Source organism: Venustampulla echinocandica, assembly GCF_003357145.1.
Source record: "Venustampulla echinocandica strain BP 5553 chromosome Unknown scaffold_0, whole genome shotgun sequence".
NCBI classification, from domain to species: Eukaryota; Fungi; Ascomycota; class Leotiomycetes; order Helotiales; family Pleuroascaceae; genus Venustampulla; species Venustampulla echinocandica.
Genome location: NW_022474205.1, coordinates 6,706,196 through 6,722,769, shown reverse-complemented (window position 1 = coordinate 6,722,769; position 16,574 = coordinate 6,706,196). Strand labels below are relative to the sequence as shown.

The window sequence follows — 16,574 nt, the reverse complement described above, 5'->3', positions numbered from 1 at the left end:
GGAGCATCCGCTCGAACAGACGGGATCTTCCAACATGTTGTAGCAAATACAACCTGACGACTTCACGAACACTATATACGCTACTAACAACCTCAAGATCCCATTTTTGAACCAAAATGGGAAGATGTCCCGAGAAAGAACACACACACATATATATATAATGTTAGACTAGACGGCCGAATGTGAGGGATGAACGAAACTAAAATACATGCATTATTAGAAGTCAAACATTGGATGGGTCCTACATCCTCACAAAATGGCCCTCCTACACTCTGTGAAATAAAAAATATTATCTATAGCTTATATCTTCAGTTTTAGTGCAGTCGTGCTGGAGCGTGAAGACAAATAGTACGACCCATAACACTGTAGTATCAAACTATTGCCACGAGTATCCAACTTGTAGTTGACGATAAGTAGGCTGGAGCTAACAATATATTTGCCGCACCCTAACATGTTTCGAATTACACGCAGCACTCCAGTCATCTTGTGCAGAGGCGGAAGTCGGTAAGTTCTACTTGGAATGCGAGACATCATCACATACAACATACAGTATAAAAGTAACATGTCACATGTGCTAGAGGTAGTTGGACAACACCATCAAGAGATTCAAATTGGGTATATTTCATCGTGCAACCAGCAGTTAGATATCCGCGATAGCAGACGCTGCAGAGCGATAGATGGGGAGGGGGTTAAGGTTTAGCTATCTACCTTAGCTAGTACGTGATTGTCGAAGCACAGTAAGACAGATGGCCACCCTATCGCATATTCATTCCCCAGCGGCATGGTAAAAAGGGAGAGAGCAAAAAATGCATGCAAAGGTAGGTATCATAAGAATCCGCGAGGGGGGCAAGCCCAATAATAAGTAAAATAATAAGCGAACCAAATATTATGCAACGAAACCAACCCCCGATAAATCCAATGCAGAAATGAGACTGGTATGAATTCCCCATAAACACCATAAATAGCGAGCGTTACCAACGACTAGGGAGTCGAAGACTGCCCAAGCCGACGAACCAAATGAAATCCCGACCCATGATATTCCTGCCCAGCCCATGCTAAAGTCGACCCCGCCTTCTGCGATGTTATTGCAAAAAAACGCCGAGTCCCCGTCCTAGTTGGAAAAACACCAAGACTACCTCCAAATGCAAAGTACACCCGCGCGTAGTTAAATGATAAGTATAAGAGACCAGAAAAGAAAAGTACAAGGAAAGCCACAGCCATATCCCGCTACCTCTTAACACCATCTTGCCTCATTGTTAGACAGAAACCTCATACATAAGCTTGAAACATGCCCAGCTGTTGGATGTATTATTCCTAGGTATCTTTCGTCGGAGACTCAATGAGTGAGATCCATGCCATACTCGTCCTCCTCCTTGAAGCTGATAGAGCCAGGTCCACTTCCCCCGCTGTTGTTACCACTCCAATACTGACCCGGCCCGCCCATACCGGCCTGACCAGCATCACCACTGCTGTGATTATCTGGGCTGAGTGATGTATCGGCATTAGAGCTCCCAAGGGTCTCACCCTTTACGTCCGTATGCTTTGGAACCCGGAGGCCGCTACCTGGAGCACGCGAATAGTGGAATTTTGCCGCATCGTTCTTCGCCATAGCGTCCATAAGCTCGGTGTGCATTCGTCTTTCGTCCTCTGTTTCCTGAAACGGGAACGTTCCACCGAGGTCTGAGATCGTTTGAGCGAGTTCTTCCTGCTGTTGAAGCTTGGTATGAAGCATCCACATAAGGTCGCGAGTCCAGCTCACTGCACCGTTAAGGATGTCGCCTTTGTTCGGTCCCTTATCCTTCTCTTCGATTGGGATCCCGGTCGTAATATTTCCCGCAGTAGCCCTTCGCGCACCAGGCCCAGCCAAACCCGACGTGGCTTGAGGAGGGCTCATGCCAGTTGGGGGTTGTGGTAAACCTGCGAGAGTGGGTGATAACGGAGAGTTATTTTGCAGAGCCTTGCGCACTTTCTCATCCTCGAGCCGATGGAGAGGGACAAGATGACTTAATTCTTGAATTCGTTCGTTGATGTTGTCTCTCCTTCGACGCTCTACAAGGTTGTGTGATTCTCGCCGTCTCCGCCTCTTCATCTCTTGGGATTGTAAGGCGGGACTGTTAGCTGATTGATGACCGTTATTCAGTTTCGTTGGCATAGATGCTCCTTTAAGTATATCGGAGATTTGTGGATTTGGATGAACACCTTGGATTGGCGAGGAGAATTCCGAACCAGGAAATGAAGTGAGGCTGCTTGGTGTCTGGTCCCACTGACCAGACAAGGATTTCTGATGCCGATGGGACGAAGTGCGTATCGGGCTTGGGAAGCTCGAATTTTCAGCCGAACCGATGTTTAGAGAAGAGATGCCGATACCAGGGGTTTTCGGGGTCAGCGGGCTTCTGGTGTTAGAACTCTTCCTGCCTTGCATTTGGGACAGCCTCGGTCGCTGTCTGGAAGCATCCGATGATCCATTGTGCATATCTGATCCAGTGAGCGGCGATCCCGTATATGAAGCGGGAGAATGGAGCGCGTTGCCAAAGTTGTTCTGCGTCTGCATGTGGCGGAACTGGGCGTGGTTGAAGTTATGCACAAAGGGACTTTGAATTGGGTCACCGTCCGGGGTGTTCGAGTAGCCATTGATGTGATTCGGATCCACGGATAGTGCGCTGGTACCACTATGGCCAGGGTACATGTTTTGGGCGAAGTCGAACTCCATGCCAAATTCTTGCCCATTACCCTGCATGCCGGCTTGATTTGAATGTGAGTCATTCATCGGCGCAATCGTGTCAAGTAGCTCGTCGTCATCGAACGTGGATATACCTTTCGAGAAGTTCCGGCCGGAGTTTGGCGCCTGAGAGGTGAAGTTATTCTGATATGAGGCTCCGTAGCCACCATTGGGGATGGCGACGCCGTTGCTTGCCATGGCAAGATCGCTAGGGTTGATGCTCCCTCCGTGGGAACCGAGTTGGTTGAAATTCTGCTGGGAGACGCCGAAGCCTTGCTGATTGCCTCCTATGTATCTTTGGTTGTGGGACGAAAAGAACTGATCTTCAGGTTCGTCCTTGATAAATGGGCTGGACGCACCCGTGCCAGCCATTATCGTTCCTTGGCCAGGCCCTGGTTATAAGATTATGTGTCGACCAAGTATCAGACTTCGCAGTCTGCTGCAGTATTTCTCTGTAGGAACAAGTGTCGCTACCTGTGTGGAGCAAATGTTAGCCGCTTGAAGAGCTTAAAGAGTAATAAACGAGAAGATGCAAATGGGGAAATTCGTCATCTCCAAGCCATAAGCAGCAGGGGCTAAAAATCGTATTCAAGTAGCAGCGTTCTAGGAGGCTGCTGCTCGAACGACGCAAATATAGCCTTCTTTTTCTTTGTAGGGCTTCGAAGGAGATGCGCTTCGCACAGGTAGTGGGGGGGGGCGGGGGGGTACTTACAGCGGCGAGGGGTTGTCCGAAACGGCACACTGGCAAATATTGTTCAGCTGCTGAGGCACAAACGCTCGAGTATCTGCGAAAATTCCGATGATTGAGGGAAAGGATCGACGCCGCAACGATGTTGTTGTGGTATCGGTGTACGAAGCGGATTCTCTCGATTGTCTTGTGGGGCGGGAAGGCGGGTACCGGAATGGGGGTCTCGGAGATATGAGTTGGTGGGAGGCGCGGAGCGGGAGTGAATTCCCTTTCTAGGAATGCGCCAGACAAGGTAGGGTCGTCGTCGAGATGGGAAGGGATTATTTAGGTATTTAGACGGCGGTGGTGACCTTTAACCCACGACGGAGAAAGTTGCTGCAGCCTTAGATAGGCTGTCGAGTAACGGAAGAGGATTGCTGGAGCAGTCGACCGGGGGGGATTGGCTCGGCTTGGGCGCGCCGAGGGTTGCACGACAATGATAGATTGCGGGGCGAGGGGGAGAGGGAAGAGGGAGGACGAAGGATGGAGGATGGATGGAGGATTGATGGGATGAGGTAGGTGTTGGTTCGGGGATGGGGATGGGGATGCGGATGTGGATGTGGATTTGGGGCCGGGCGGAGGAAGCGGTGGGCGATGATCGATGGTTGATGGTCGATGGTCGGACAGCGAGTGCAAGTGCGAGTGCGAGTGTGAGTGGGAAGAAAATGTATATGGATGGGAGTTGGAATTAGAGTTGGAGTAAGGAGCGAGGTAAGTAAGTAAGGAGTCAGGAGCAAGGTGGAACTTGGAACTCGGAACTTGGAAGATGTAAGGTGTAAGGTGTAAGGTGTAAGGTGTAAGTACGGTGTGAGGTGCAAGGTGCAAGCAGGTAAGGTGCAAGGTGTAAGGTGTACGAAGCTCGACGGGGGGGGGGGGGGGGGGGGGGGGGGTTGCGACTCTGATCTACCGTCTGCCGGGTGGTGGAGAGAAGGCGAAGGAGACTTTTGCTCGGAGCGTTGCCCGGGGTCGCAGCACTGGCGGTGGAGGACGACGAGGTTGTTGGTTGTTGGTTGTTGGCGACGACAAGGCACGATCGGGGTTGGTGAAGATGCARATGCAGATGCAGATTATTGCAGCTTGGTGGATGGTTGGCGGTAGGGGTGGCTAGAAGTTTGTATTTGTATTTCCTGGCGCCGGTGTGGGGAATGAATCCCGAGGTATATGTGTACGTACGTGTGTACTGTATGTTAATTCGATGTGGATTTTAGATTGTAGATTGTAGATTGTCGATTGTCGATTTGTACTGTATCCTGTCGTGTTCCAACAAGTGGCGGAAGCGCAAGGAGAAGCAGAAGAAGAGGAATAATAAGAATAATCGCAAGCAACTGGAGATCCCGGTCTTCAGGGCCCGTTCCGCCTCAGGCACTACGCAACACTACTGGCGATCGCCTCGCTAACAGTGTCGCGGATTACGAATGCGAATGGGTGCGGTTCTGATTTGATATCACTATCGATATATGCGCCGAGGCTGCGGAGCCACGCCTTGTTGAAGTCGCAGTGTCGTGATTGCAATCAATCCAGTCGCGATCCAGTCCAGTCCAGTCCAGCCCAGTCCGGCGCCGTTGCAGATTTGCAGATGCACTTGGTGGTGGTGGTGGTAGCTGGCCGTGGTGGTTTGCAAGTTGCAGTTCGAGGTTCCAATCGCTGTCAAGCCCTGTTTCCCGCCGAGTCTGCTATCGTCGACTTTAGCGATGGAAGTAACCGCCTACCCAAGGTAGCTTTGGAAGTAGTTCGACGGTGGACGGTGAACGGTGCAGTGTTCTCCGACGTAGCCGAACGTTGGGCCAAAAAAGAAAACCCTTTCGCGGATGCTCCAACTGCAAAACGCCCAGCCAAGAGGTTCGCTACCCTCTCGACGTCTGTTCGCCGCGTTAACGGTAAATGGCAATAGCCCCTAGCTGCAGCTTGAGCTATCCACCTGGTATGTTATGCTTCACGCCTTCACGATCCCGATCTCTTCCCGATCTCGCCAGCTTCCAGAGGCTCTCCCCCGCCTATACGATAATGATCGCCCGTTTCCCTTCTATCGTGCAGGACCGCGACGGCAAGCGGATTGGCTGCCCCGCGAAGTTATTTCGAGAACCCGCGCGATCTTGAATTGAATGGAATGGAATGGAATGGCGGGGTCAAATTAATTTGAACGCCTCCAATGCGGAGAAGCGGCGCCAGGGCCTCGAGAAAACGTCAGGACGGGGTTCAGGTGTCCCCGTAATCAATAATAGATCGTTGCGCCGCGTTTAACGCCCCGGGGAAACAACGCCTCTCTGACAATTCTTCGGCGGCTTCTGGCTTTAGGCGGCGGCTTCCACGGCCTGAGTGCTGGCTGCCTTGATTTGCTCCTTCGCGGCTTGCCCTGTTGAGTCGCCCTGGGTGTCGGAGCTGCTCGAGTGTTCGATGGCCCCGCAGGTTCGCAATATAGCAAACAGGCCGATATATTAGGGAGGTCGCAATGCTGTATATCAAGCTGACTGTGTGTCGTTAAGTTACGTCTAGATCGCATCTATCGGCGCTCGCTGGTACCGTCCAAATGCAGTAGGTGGATACCTGTGTGGCCGTTGGGGCAAGAGGGCGATAGGATGATAGATGGTAGATGGTAGGATGGCAGGATGGTATGACGGTATGACAGTAAGGTATAGTATAGTGGTGGTGTTGCCGCGGCCGCAGCCCGAGATAGATGATATGGTTCTGATATGATAAGATAAGATGCGAAAATGGGAGGGATAAGTGGTTGTGGTAGACGGGGTGGTAAATGGTATTGGCAATGGTAGTCAGGAGTGATAGAGTGGAAATAACGTGACTTGGCTGGGTGTGGGAACACAGCAGCCGTGAATCTGAGAGGGCGATGAGAGAGAAGGGATTCTGGTAAAGGGCGAAGGATTAGGATCCCAGGCTCGAGTTGCGCGAGGATAGCTTATATGTCCTCCGGATCTGATCTTGCATACACCATTCAGCCACTGGACCTCCTGATTGCTGCTCTTGACCCAGTCTCTCGTACTTCAGCGTCCGAACCGGTTGTCAGGTCTCACTTGGACTGTCTAGGACGAGAAATGTGGCATGTAGGAGGGAGGTAATGGAGGGATGGATTTCTTGGGATGGAGGGGGGTGGGTGAGTAGTGTGTGTGTGTAGGTCATTGAGAAACCGAGAATGGGACGAGCCACACTGCCACGGTCCGTATCGTAGAGGGGGGAGGGAAGGGGTAGGGCCAAGGGGAAGGGGAAGGGGAAGGGCCAAAGGGGTCGTCTGAAGACCAGATATGAGTCTATAGACCGTATGTATGTAGCTTGTATGTAGCAGTAGGTAGTCTGGCTGTGTCTTGTCTGCCTTCCAGCATCCGGGCTCACTCTACTCCGAGCTCTCCTAGGCTATTCTCGTCGTCTACATGGCGTCGATATTCTCGAGCATGCTACTACTGCGTATGCTGCCACTTAGCAGCTACCTATGGCCAGCCAGCCAGGAAGCCATCTTGGCCTATTCTGCTAGGCGGCTTTTGCTAGGGCGCCTTGAGAGCTCCACCCCGTATTATTTTCGAATGCGATGCGATGCGATGCGGAGATTTCCCCGGGCGGGCAGATCTTCAGCAGAAGCTTCATAGGAACTGCACGTCCACCGGCCGCCGCGGGGCGATGGAAGACGTACTTCGTAGGTAGTCATCCGTCTTGTCTCATGTCGCCATTCCTGGGAGGAGGGTGCTCCGGATGGCTGTACATGTACGTAGCAGTCGGATAGTTCTGACTGTACGACGAGGCCAGGTGTACCTCAGTTGCTCTTGTTCGTGCTGTACGTACTACGTACGTCACCCTCTGGTTCCCTCTCTGAGAGAAAGTCGCGTCGCGTCGGTCGCCCAAAGGCCCGAACCGTTGCCTTTGTGATCGCCGTCTGGTGGTGTGTGTGGCGCCTGCGAATTGCTCCAAGTCCAAGTCCAAGTCCAAGTCCAAGTCCAGGTTTACGCCTCCAACCCTGCTGGATGGGACTCTGGGGACTCTGGGGCAGGCATTGCGAGTATGGCTGGCGTCGCATTGACCACTCCGCACTAAAACGGGGTTCGCAGCGCAGCGCCCAAGCCAAAGAGAGGGTGAGACGAGACGTCAACCTCAACCACACCTCTGGCAGACGCGTAAACCAGCAACAGCACAACAGGACAACCCAACGCCGAAACATCCAAAAGCACAGAGCATCGCTCGCCGTCATCAGAAATTTGACCTGACTTGGCGGCCGTCAACCTACCTACACAAACCAGCACCAGCACCAGCAGCACCACCACACACCATCGTCCGCAACAGGCGTCGCAAGTCGCCGTGTTTGTAACCACTGCCAATATTTGTGCCCTCCGCTGCCTCGTTCAACTACCACCACCACCACCACCACCCACCCACCCACTTGCCTCTGCGTCGTTGCCAATCAGAACGGCTTCACGGCTCACACACCCCCTTCAGCGCAAAGACCTAGCAGCAGCAGCTTGAACAGCTTCAGTTCCCCTAAGGTACCTAGGGACCCTCAACCTGATCACGCGGCAGTCTATCAAGTTAGAAACAGAAACAGCCTGTCCAGCTGCAAACCCCGGCCGCCCTCAGGAGGTCATTGGACACACTCGACCTGCCTGGAGCTTCACACCAGTCGCTTTCTTTCCATCACGGTCGATCAACGCACGACATACTTGCAGACTCTCGCTCTCTTTGTCCTGCGTACTCGCAACTACCACCGCGTCCTCGACCGGCATCCAGCACGTACACTACACGTACTTGGCAACCCCGCTCACCGTTTTCCTGTGCTTCGTCCGACCGCCTTTTGCCCAAATCCACTACTCTGGACGATCTCTGAAGCTGCCTGCATCTGCATCAAGCAGGAAAGAGCCCGCTGCTGGGGCCGGCCAGGGTTGTGACAACCTTAATTATCATCTACCGGCGGTTCCGCGCTAAAAGCGACAGCTACCGCAACCTGCGATGGCATCCTCGTCCTTCAGAGATTCGATGAACTCCCTGGGGTGGTCACGCCGCGACCCGGATCTGCCCGTCAACACGAATCAGCAGACCGGCCTGTTATCGTCGATCAAGTCGCTGAATCCCTTCGGTGACGGTGGCTATGTTAGACTTCCAACGACCGAGGGTCCTGGGGCACCGCTCCCTACGAGGAATCGACGTGAGGAGGAGGAGGGTTGGTTTGCTTGTGAGTCAACGCCTATTTTTTCCACTTCTCCCCGTTCCACGGTGCCTGCAGCCGCCACCATTCTCGCCGGCCATGTGGGAGATGCAGCCGTGGTGGCTGAACACTATTCGTATGGCTCGGAACAGAGATAGAGAGGCTGACTTACTGACGCCGTGGATAGTGAGTAGATGGGACCGACTTCTCATTTTTGGTGGTTGCAATCTCTGCGCCCTCGCATGCTTCGTTATCATCTTTGCGCTGTGGCCCATTATGATGGCGAAGCCCACGAAATTCGCAATATTGTGAGTAGTCTTTTTTTCCCCCTATCGCATCATCGCGGGGTCACTCGATACAGCTTGTTGAGACAGTTTAACCCCTCGGCAAGCGCGGACGCTGCAGGTAACCGTCGTCGATGCAGAGTCTCACCCTCCTTTTCATCCCCCCCCCCCGTTTGCATTATTCGAAACAAGCCTCCACCATATGAAAATCGGCGTCGGACCTAGCAGCCAGTAATCATTTTCATTGTCTATTCAAAACCATTATGAATCATAATGCGAGAACATTCGAAGGCTGACATGGGCATGTGACACACTAGATGGTCGCTTGGTTCAGCCTTATTCCTGGCATCATGGGCGGTCATGATGGGACCTATGACATATGTCCAGCACCTGATATCGACACCACGCCTTCCATTTACCGCGGCATATTTTGGATCCATCACTCTCACGCTGTACTTTAGCCTTGGGGTGAGTGCTGCGCATTCCGGATACAAGAAGTGCATCTTACTGACTGGAACGTTGTAATCATAGCTGCGTTCAACGCTTCTAACCTTGATCGCAGCTCTCGTGCAAATAGCTTGCTTGGTTTGGTACTTGATCAGCTATTTTCCTATGGGCTCCAGTGGCCTCCGCATGGCCACGAGCTTTGGCGCTCAGCGAGCTACCGCGTAAGTCCATACTCGACACCCTCGTCGCTACTGAGGGAAATGCTGATTGTCTCATAGCTGGATGACTGGATGATCATGATGAACTCACCTCCTTACTAAGATATAATCTACCCAATATGACTAGAATGTAAATGTTGATATCCCCTTTCAACTGTTCCCCGCCGTAATTTTGGAGCTTGAAGTCATGTGAATAGCCACCTCTAGATGTGCATATAAGAGAGACAGTGTTATATACAACCGCTTCGCGTCTGACTATAATCCCCAACTCTCCTAGCAATGCCAAGGAATAGGTTGCCTTGCCACCACCGCAAACAATAAATGCCAAGGTTTTATGCGCACTGATCGTTTTGTAGAAGGAAAAGGATGGTATTTGATGACGTAGGAGAGCACATACAGTAGTAAATAGAACGCTGGTCTCTGGAGGTGGCGGTTGTTTGGATGGGTAGAATATTACGATGATCGAAGGCGAGATTGCCGTATCTTCGAATATTGCACAGCGAAGGGAGGAATGAATAATTTATGACTAGTCTTGGCGCTTAGGGATTTGGTTACTGTAAGTGGTAGCAGGTATTTATTTGCACTTGCACTGAATATCTATTACAGACTCTTCATAGCTCCATCTCCTGTGTTGTAAATGGAAAATATTATCCTATAGCTTATACGGAGCATTCCGGGCTCGCGAAGGGATCCTTTTAGGCGTGAGCGAGGATCTCCGGAATTGCCTGGATCCATATCTCGTACGAGGTGCCCAGAACATGAAATTGGAGTGAGCAGAGTAATAATAGGTCATTTTTAGATTTTAGCTCTCTAGCGTAATATTAACTAGAATGTAATTACTTCCGTAGCATGGTATTATTCCCCTGTATGGAGGAGTATGGGACGTTGGCGTTTGTTGGCGGAGAGTTGGTTGATATTGAGCACGATGGATGAAGAGCGGGTCGTCCACAATCACCAAATTCAGTAGGAAATACAAAACAGAGAAACGGCAATATAGCTACCAATTCAGTTTCAGCAGCTCAATCTAATGTTTCAATTTATCTACCGTACATCATAGGAAGGATTCAACCTTTGCATCGCAGCAGCAGCAGCGCCAATCTCTCTCTGTGGTGGACGCGATGCCGAGGTCCCGGTTCAATGGCACGTTAACGGCGAAGAAAACAAGTCTGGGTAAAACAACAGAATTTGCAATTTATCTCCGCACCATTTCCCTCCGTACGAGAGTCCCGTTAGTTGCGGCCAAGAGCCAGTGAGCGCACAGCTGGCAAACCCCTCAAGACATTTAGTAGGGGACTTGGCCTCTGGGTCTGAGCTTTCGTCGAGATCTGCTGTGCAGATTCGAGGCGGAACAAATTACCAGTACGCCCATCGTACTCTTGTGTTACTACGTGCTACGCACCCGCGACCCGATGCAGAGGGAAAAGCCCGTGATTTCCCGTCGAGGGGATACAGAGTACGAGTGTGATCATGATTGCACAAGGCACAGGCACTGGCAAATAAATATAACAATAAATGTTACAGGACTAGTAAGCAGCCGGCACTGGCACTGGCACTGGCAGGGTTTGCACTGGTGTAGTTGGTACGGTGCTGTATGTTGGTGTGCACTGCTCTTTTTCTCGGTGTCACAAGAGCGTTGCGTCTGGATCGGAATGGAATCCTGTCCAGCACTGTACTCGAGTACTGTACCGTACGGTACTGTAAATAGAAGCAGCTTGGATCTCTCTGGTGGGGGATGGATGGCTGTCCAGCAATCAGCCATTTCCTCCTATTCAGCCTCTACGGAGTAAGGAGCTTCTGAACCTAATAACTGCACGGCTACTACACCACGTCCTGGTGTACGAAGCCGTGTAGTTGGTGTACGGCGTCCCTGGGAGGAATGATCATTATTTATTATTGTCTGGCTTGTCCTGTTTGCGAGGTGTGATTGCAGTAATAAAAGAGCAAAAAAAGAAACCCAACCCATTGCCATTAGCCCACGGCCACTCCACTCTCCACTTCCCAGGTGCTTTCCACTACTCGTACCCTCAGAAACGATGTAATCGTAACGAGTCGCTGTTCTCGGTACGGCACCAGAGCCTTTCTAGCCTTTCTCCAGAGCGGATGCCTTTTCCTCCCAAGCTAAATTTTTTAAAGCGAGAGCACAATATTCTCAATTCACCACTCACCTTTCCGCCTTTTACCTCCAGCCCTAACGACCGGACCTTCAACCTCGACCTCGAGTTTCAACTTCCTCCGCCGTCGTTGATCTCTTCCAACTCCTCGACGTCAACGGTCTTTACGACGACGCCACTTCTTCCACCTCTGCTCTTCTTCCCCGCTGTTCCCGTTCCTCTTCTTCTTCTCGCTCTGCCGCATCAGCCTCTGCTCTCCGTCCCCCCCCCCGCGGACTCGAGCGTGCAGTGCCCTCTGCTCTAATCCGCTTGCCGACCTCACTCTTGACCCCAACGTACATCAAACCTGTTGCACCTCACGTCCAACTGTTGGTGCCTGCGGGCTGAGCTCTTGAGGAGAACCGCCTCACCAAGAGGATTGATTCTTGTACCACGGCCTTGCTAAGCCTCCGGTGCTCTAAGGTTCGTTTGCCGCTGTGCATCCCCCCTCCGCCTCCATTCGCACTTTAATGTCGCTGCCGTGCATAATATCGCGCGCCCCATAAAACTTTTTGACTCTCGGCATCTTTTCCAAGTTGCTCGCACGCAGAGAGCATCCGCGCACCACCTCGTCGTCCTCCGCTGCCATCATCCCGCTGACGTTTTCTCTCGCATCCAGGACTTTGCGCGTGCCCATTCCAGATCGAGCTTCGGTTTGTTGCCAGCGCCGTTCGTGTCATCAAACGTACAGTACCACGTCGTTTCGATCTACGCGAGTCTATCTACAACACCTCAAGTATCAACCGCCGGTACTTGCTCCGTCCTTCATAACCCGCAAGATCTTGCTCTGTCTCGAGCCATCCGAAGATCGCACTGCTAGAGCACACGCCCACATTCTCCACACCCAACCGCCGGCTGGATCTGCAAACAACCCCAACTCCCCCCGTCCCTCCGACTTCTCAATTTCACAAACTTGGGTCGCTGGAACATTATCCAAGTGTCCCAACAAGAGCTCTTTGGTTGGCGCAGTGGGCACCCGTGCGGGGAGGTTGAGCACACCTCTCCGGACATCCTGAACTGGAGGTGATATAGCATCACCATCCAGTCTGGTTTGATCTGGTTAAACCCAGACAGCGCATCTGCTTCGCAGAAGTATCTTCTCTCACCCCCCCCCCCCTTTACCCGAACTTCTTCTTCAGCATATCAGAATGAGTTCCACTACATCCAGATCTACGGGCGACTTGGCCGCAAATCCCCCAATGTTCTCCTACGCCCAGGCCGCGAAGGGTCGTGCTGCTGCAACAGCACCTTCCAGTGCCACCTCAAATCAGGCCACATCAGGGGTCAGCACGCCTGCAAGGGATCCTCACTCTACGGTTGATACACCTCTCGGTGGCTCTGAGAGGGGCGACCAGAGTGTGAACGGAGGCAGTGATGTTCCGCATAGGGCCGAACAGTCCGGGAATGCCTCGACTGCCGGATCGAGGACAGCAGCTTCGACAAAATCCATTTCGCGACCTGCTTCTCCAAGCGCTCTCACGGCCTCGACCTCCACGCTCCCAATCGAGGACAAGGAGGAGTTTACATTAGTTGGCGGTAGTACACCGGATTCTACACGAGACCGGAATTCACATAATGGAAACTCGGCCGAGAAGGGTGCCGAGACTCCCGAAGGAAGAAAAAGCAAGAAAGGAAAGAAGCAAAAGAATGCCGAGAAGGAGGCTGCAGACAAGGAGAAAGATGAGGTGAAACAACCCGAAATTCTTGTTCCTGCTCCATTGCCGACTTTCAACTTCTGGCAGCTGCGAAAGGAGGAAGCAGCAAAGTCTAAACCAGCTTCGGCTGCGGCTCCAACCCAAGCAACTTCAGGCCCACAGAGCTCCAACGACAACTCCAGAAGCCCCCATATGAAGAGACGAGGGAAGCCCACGGGCATTGACGAGAACGACAAGCCTGTTGGCGTCGCACAAAATGGTGGAGTCAAAGACCCAGCTTCTAAACAGAGGAAGAGCAGTGAAGGAGGCAAGGCCAAGGATGATCAATCTCCGAAGAGTAGAGGCCCGCGGGGTAGTAGAGTGGGCGAGAAAGATGAGAAATCGTCCGCTGGTCAACTGCCGCCGCCTGTTGAAGATGCGATGTCTTGGCCAACTCCAGAGACTGCACTCGAGGAAGAGAAGCGGAAGGCTCAGGACAAGTTCGAGAAAGAGGAGAAGGATGACATCGCCTCGAATAAGCCACGCCAGAAGGAGAAGTGGGTTCCGGTACCATACGTGCCATCCGTTGCATTCAACACTCCACTGCCTCCACGAGGCGGAAGAGGTCGAGGAGGAGCTCGAGGTGGTCGGACAGAGGCTGGTGGTCGTTCAACGCATGCAGCTAATGCTGGATCCACTGGGGAGAAACTAGCAAGTGCCTCTACCACTCTTGCTCCTTCGCCATCCGAGTCGGATAAGCGCATGAATAGAGGTGATGCTCCTAGAGCGGCTTCGCTTCCTCCAAACTCATCGAAGCGGCAAGCAGCCGACGCCTCTGGTACGCGAGATCAAGGAAAGCCTTCAATGGCAGCATCTGCTGAGAAGCAAAAAGGTGGCGCAAGCAAGGGCGAGTTGAACGACAATGGGGTGGGTGAGGAAGTTAACCCTGACCAATATCCTCGTGCAGAACAAGGAAAGAGCTTTAAGTCGGACAACGTGCAAGGCGCATCGCAGGAGTCCCACGTCCAAGCAAGAGCCGCTGCCGATAGGAGAAGTGATCCAAATCTGAGAGGGTTTGATCAGGCTAAGGAAGGCGCTAATTTCGGCAAAGACCCTCGTGAACGAGCAGACGGCGGCCGACCTGAACGGGGTCGCGGCGGTTTCAGAGGTCGAGGCAATCATAACTTTCAAAACAGCCAGCAACATCCTCCGCATATCTTCACCAACGGACATGTTTCTCAGCCATCGAATGGATACCCTGTCCGCCAGGGCTCTGCTCCATACAGTCCCCCTCTCCAGCAACCACCGTTCAACAACCACTATCCGATCCCCTCTTCACGGGGAGGTCGTGGTGGCTCGCGATCGCAGTCGATACCTGGTGGCGCTGTGTATGGTCGTTACCCTCACAGTGCGGGTCCTGTCGCTCAGCACATGCCGCCTTTGCAAACAAATGCGATGTACGATTATCCGCATATGCAGCACTCAATGAGCGCTGTTCCATACAACCCGTACGTTGACCAGATTTCTGTGCTTGGTATGGTTACAATGCAGCTGGAATATTACTTCTCCATCGACAATCTATGCAAGGATGTCTTCCTGAGAAAGCACATGGACTCTCAGGGTTTTGTTTTCCTGTCATTCATTGCCGGGTTCAAACGAATTCAGGCTCTTACTCAAGACTTTGAGATGCTCCGATTTGCGTGCCAGGAGTCAGAACTCCTCGATCTCATCAGAGGCGAGGATGGCATTGACCGATTGCGGAGAAAGGAGGGCGGCGAGAAGTGGGTGCTTTCAATGGAAGAGAGAGACGAGTCTGTCCGAAATGCAGGACCTGCTTATCATCAGCGACCTCAATATGCGAGATCCCTCCACATGGGCCCCATGGGAATGTCTGGCAACCACTCGATGTCACCCCCAGCTTTCTCTCCGAATGGTACTGAGTCTACTTTTCGATCATTTGGTCACACAACGTCGGCTCCCCCGGTTGTAAATGGCAATGGCACCCATTACCATCCTGAGACTCCGCTGTCTGCTGCTGTGCCTGACTTTGCCCCCGGCATGCTTGCTGCGAATGGTGCTACCGATCCTCTCGAGGCCGAGACGACTTTCAGTGATGAGGAGGTTGCAAATCTAACCCTCGTCTTCGCTGCCCCAAAGGGCGCGGATGACTCGAAGCCTAAGGCGCCTTACCATAACGCATCGTCAAGAACATTCTCTAATGGTTCGATCGACACCAGATCAATGGCTGAGGAGATTCATGATGATAATCGCCAAGGTCGGACTCTCACCAATGGGTCACATGCGCCTGAAACGTAAGTTCTAACACTCCCCATATTTATTTCCCTTTTGCTGATTAATTTTGCTATAGCTCTCCTGATGCTCTCCGGCGCTCACGGAGCCCTTTCAGTCCATTGTCACCCACCAAGCCGGATTCCAGCAATGGCCCTCCAGTAATGTGGGCTAAGGGCAAGCGGCAACAAGCTCCGGTTGAAGAGCACAATCATGAGGAGCCTTACACTTCCTTCCGTGCTAGAGCACTGAAGAACCGCGAAGCTTCTACTTCCGGAGAGACTCATACCGAGATGAAGCTTCTTTACGAGTTCTGGTCGCATTTCCTTTGCCGCAATTTCAATTTGACGATGTATTCCGAGTTCCGAAAGTATGCCTTTGAGGATGCTGAATCCAAGGCCACCAGCGGCATGAAGAACTTGATCTCCTATTACGATGAGGTTCTCAACAGCAAGAAGAAAGTGATTCCTGAGACCCTTGCGCGCCACTACGTTGAGCTGGTCAAGGGCGAGGATCAGAACGACCGCCCAGCTTTCGAACGACTTAGGGCCGCATGGCGAAATGGTGCTCTTGATATGAAGAGCAGAAAGAAGATCGACAACTTTGTTGACCCGAAATTAAGGGAGGAACTCGAACTTCCACCGAAGCCGAAAACCACCGAAGTTGTTGCTTAGGGGCGAAATTAGAACAGCTGGATTTCTCGACTGGTCGATTGTGCTGTCCTTGAACTCCACTTCTAACTATCTCCCCGATTTATCTTCATTTATCTCGGCCATTCCTTAGACGAAGGCATAGCCGCTCGATCTCTTGGCCAGAGTCAGTCCTCTCATATGGAACCTGCTATCAGGCAGATACTGTGTGCTGGACACCCCACATTGATTGTATCTACGAGTTTTGTTTGTGGTATTCACGGCGTTTGATAGGAGCTCGCAGAGATTGGAGAATATCCGCGGCATCTTCTCATCGAAG

At 52.2% G+C, this 16,574-nt stretch overlaps 5 protein-coding genes across 5 annotated transcripts; 4 read left to right on the top strand and 1 right to left on the bottom strand.

Annotated features, from left to right (window-relative positions):
* Window positions 1-1,336: 1,336 nt before the first annotated feature.
* BP5553_02092 (Uncharacterized protein) lies at window positions 1,337-3,091 on the bottom strand (the record flags this gene model as incomplete). The annotated part of the gene is made up of 1 exon (XM_032010715.1): window positions 1,337-3,091. One exon carries the CDS (start codon window positions 3,089-3,091, stop codon window positions 1,337-1,339), a length of 1,755 nt encoding a protein of 584 aa, XP_031874769.1.
* Window positions 3,092-5,022: 1,931 nt separating this feature from the next.
* Window positions 5,023-5,337, top strand: BP5553_02091 (uncharacterized protein; the record flags this gene model as incomplete). Its single annotated transcript, XM_032010714.1, has 1 exon — window positions 5,023-5,337. The coding sequence occupies one exon, from the start codon at window positions 5,023-5,025 to the stop codon at window positions 5,335-5,337; it is 315 nt and encodes a 104-aa protein (XP_031874768.1).
* Window positions 5,338-8,387: 3,050 nt separating this feature from the next.
* Window positions 8,388-8,777, top strand: BP5553_02090 (Uncharacterized protein; the record flags this gene model as incomplete). Its single annotated transcript, XM_032010713.1, has 2 exons — window positions 8,388-8,719; window positions 8,771-8,777. The coding sequence occupies 2 exons, from the start codon at window positions 8,388-8,390 to the stop codon at window positions 8,775-8,777; spliced, it is 339 nt and encodes a 112-aa protein (XP_031874767.1).
* A 453-nt stretch (window positions 8,778-9,230) lies between these two features.
* On the top strand, window positions 9,231-9,608 carry BP5553_02089 (uncharacterized protein; the record flags this gene model as incomplete). Its single annotated transcript, XM_032010712.1, has 3 exons — window positions 9,231-9,335; window positions 9,399-9,535; window positions 9,593-9,608. 3 exons carry the CDS (start codon window positions 9,231-9,233, stop codon window positions 9,606-9,608), a joined length of 258 nt encoding a protein of 85 aa, XP_031874766.1.
* A 3,222-nt stretch (window positions 9,609-12,830) lies between these two features.
* Window positions 12,831-16,279, top strand: BP5553_02088 (Winged helix DNA-binding protein; the record flags this gene model as incomplete). Its single annotated transcript, XM_032010711.1, has 2 exons — window positions 12,831-15,628; window positions 15,685-16,279. 2 exons carry the CDS (start codon window positions 12,831-12,833, stop codon window positions 16,277-16,279), a joined length of 3,393 nt encoding a protein of 1,130 aa, XP_031874765.1.
* Window positions 16,280-16,574: the final 295 nt, after the last annotated feature.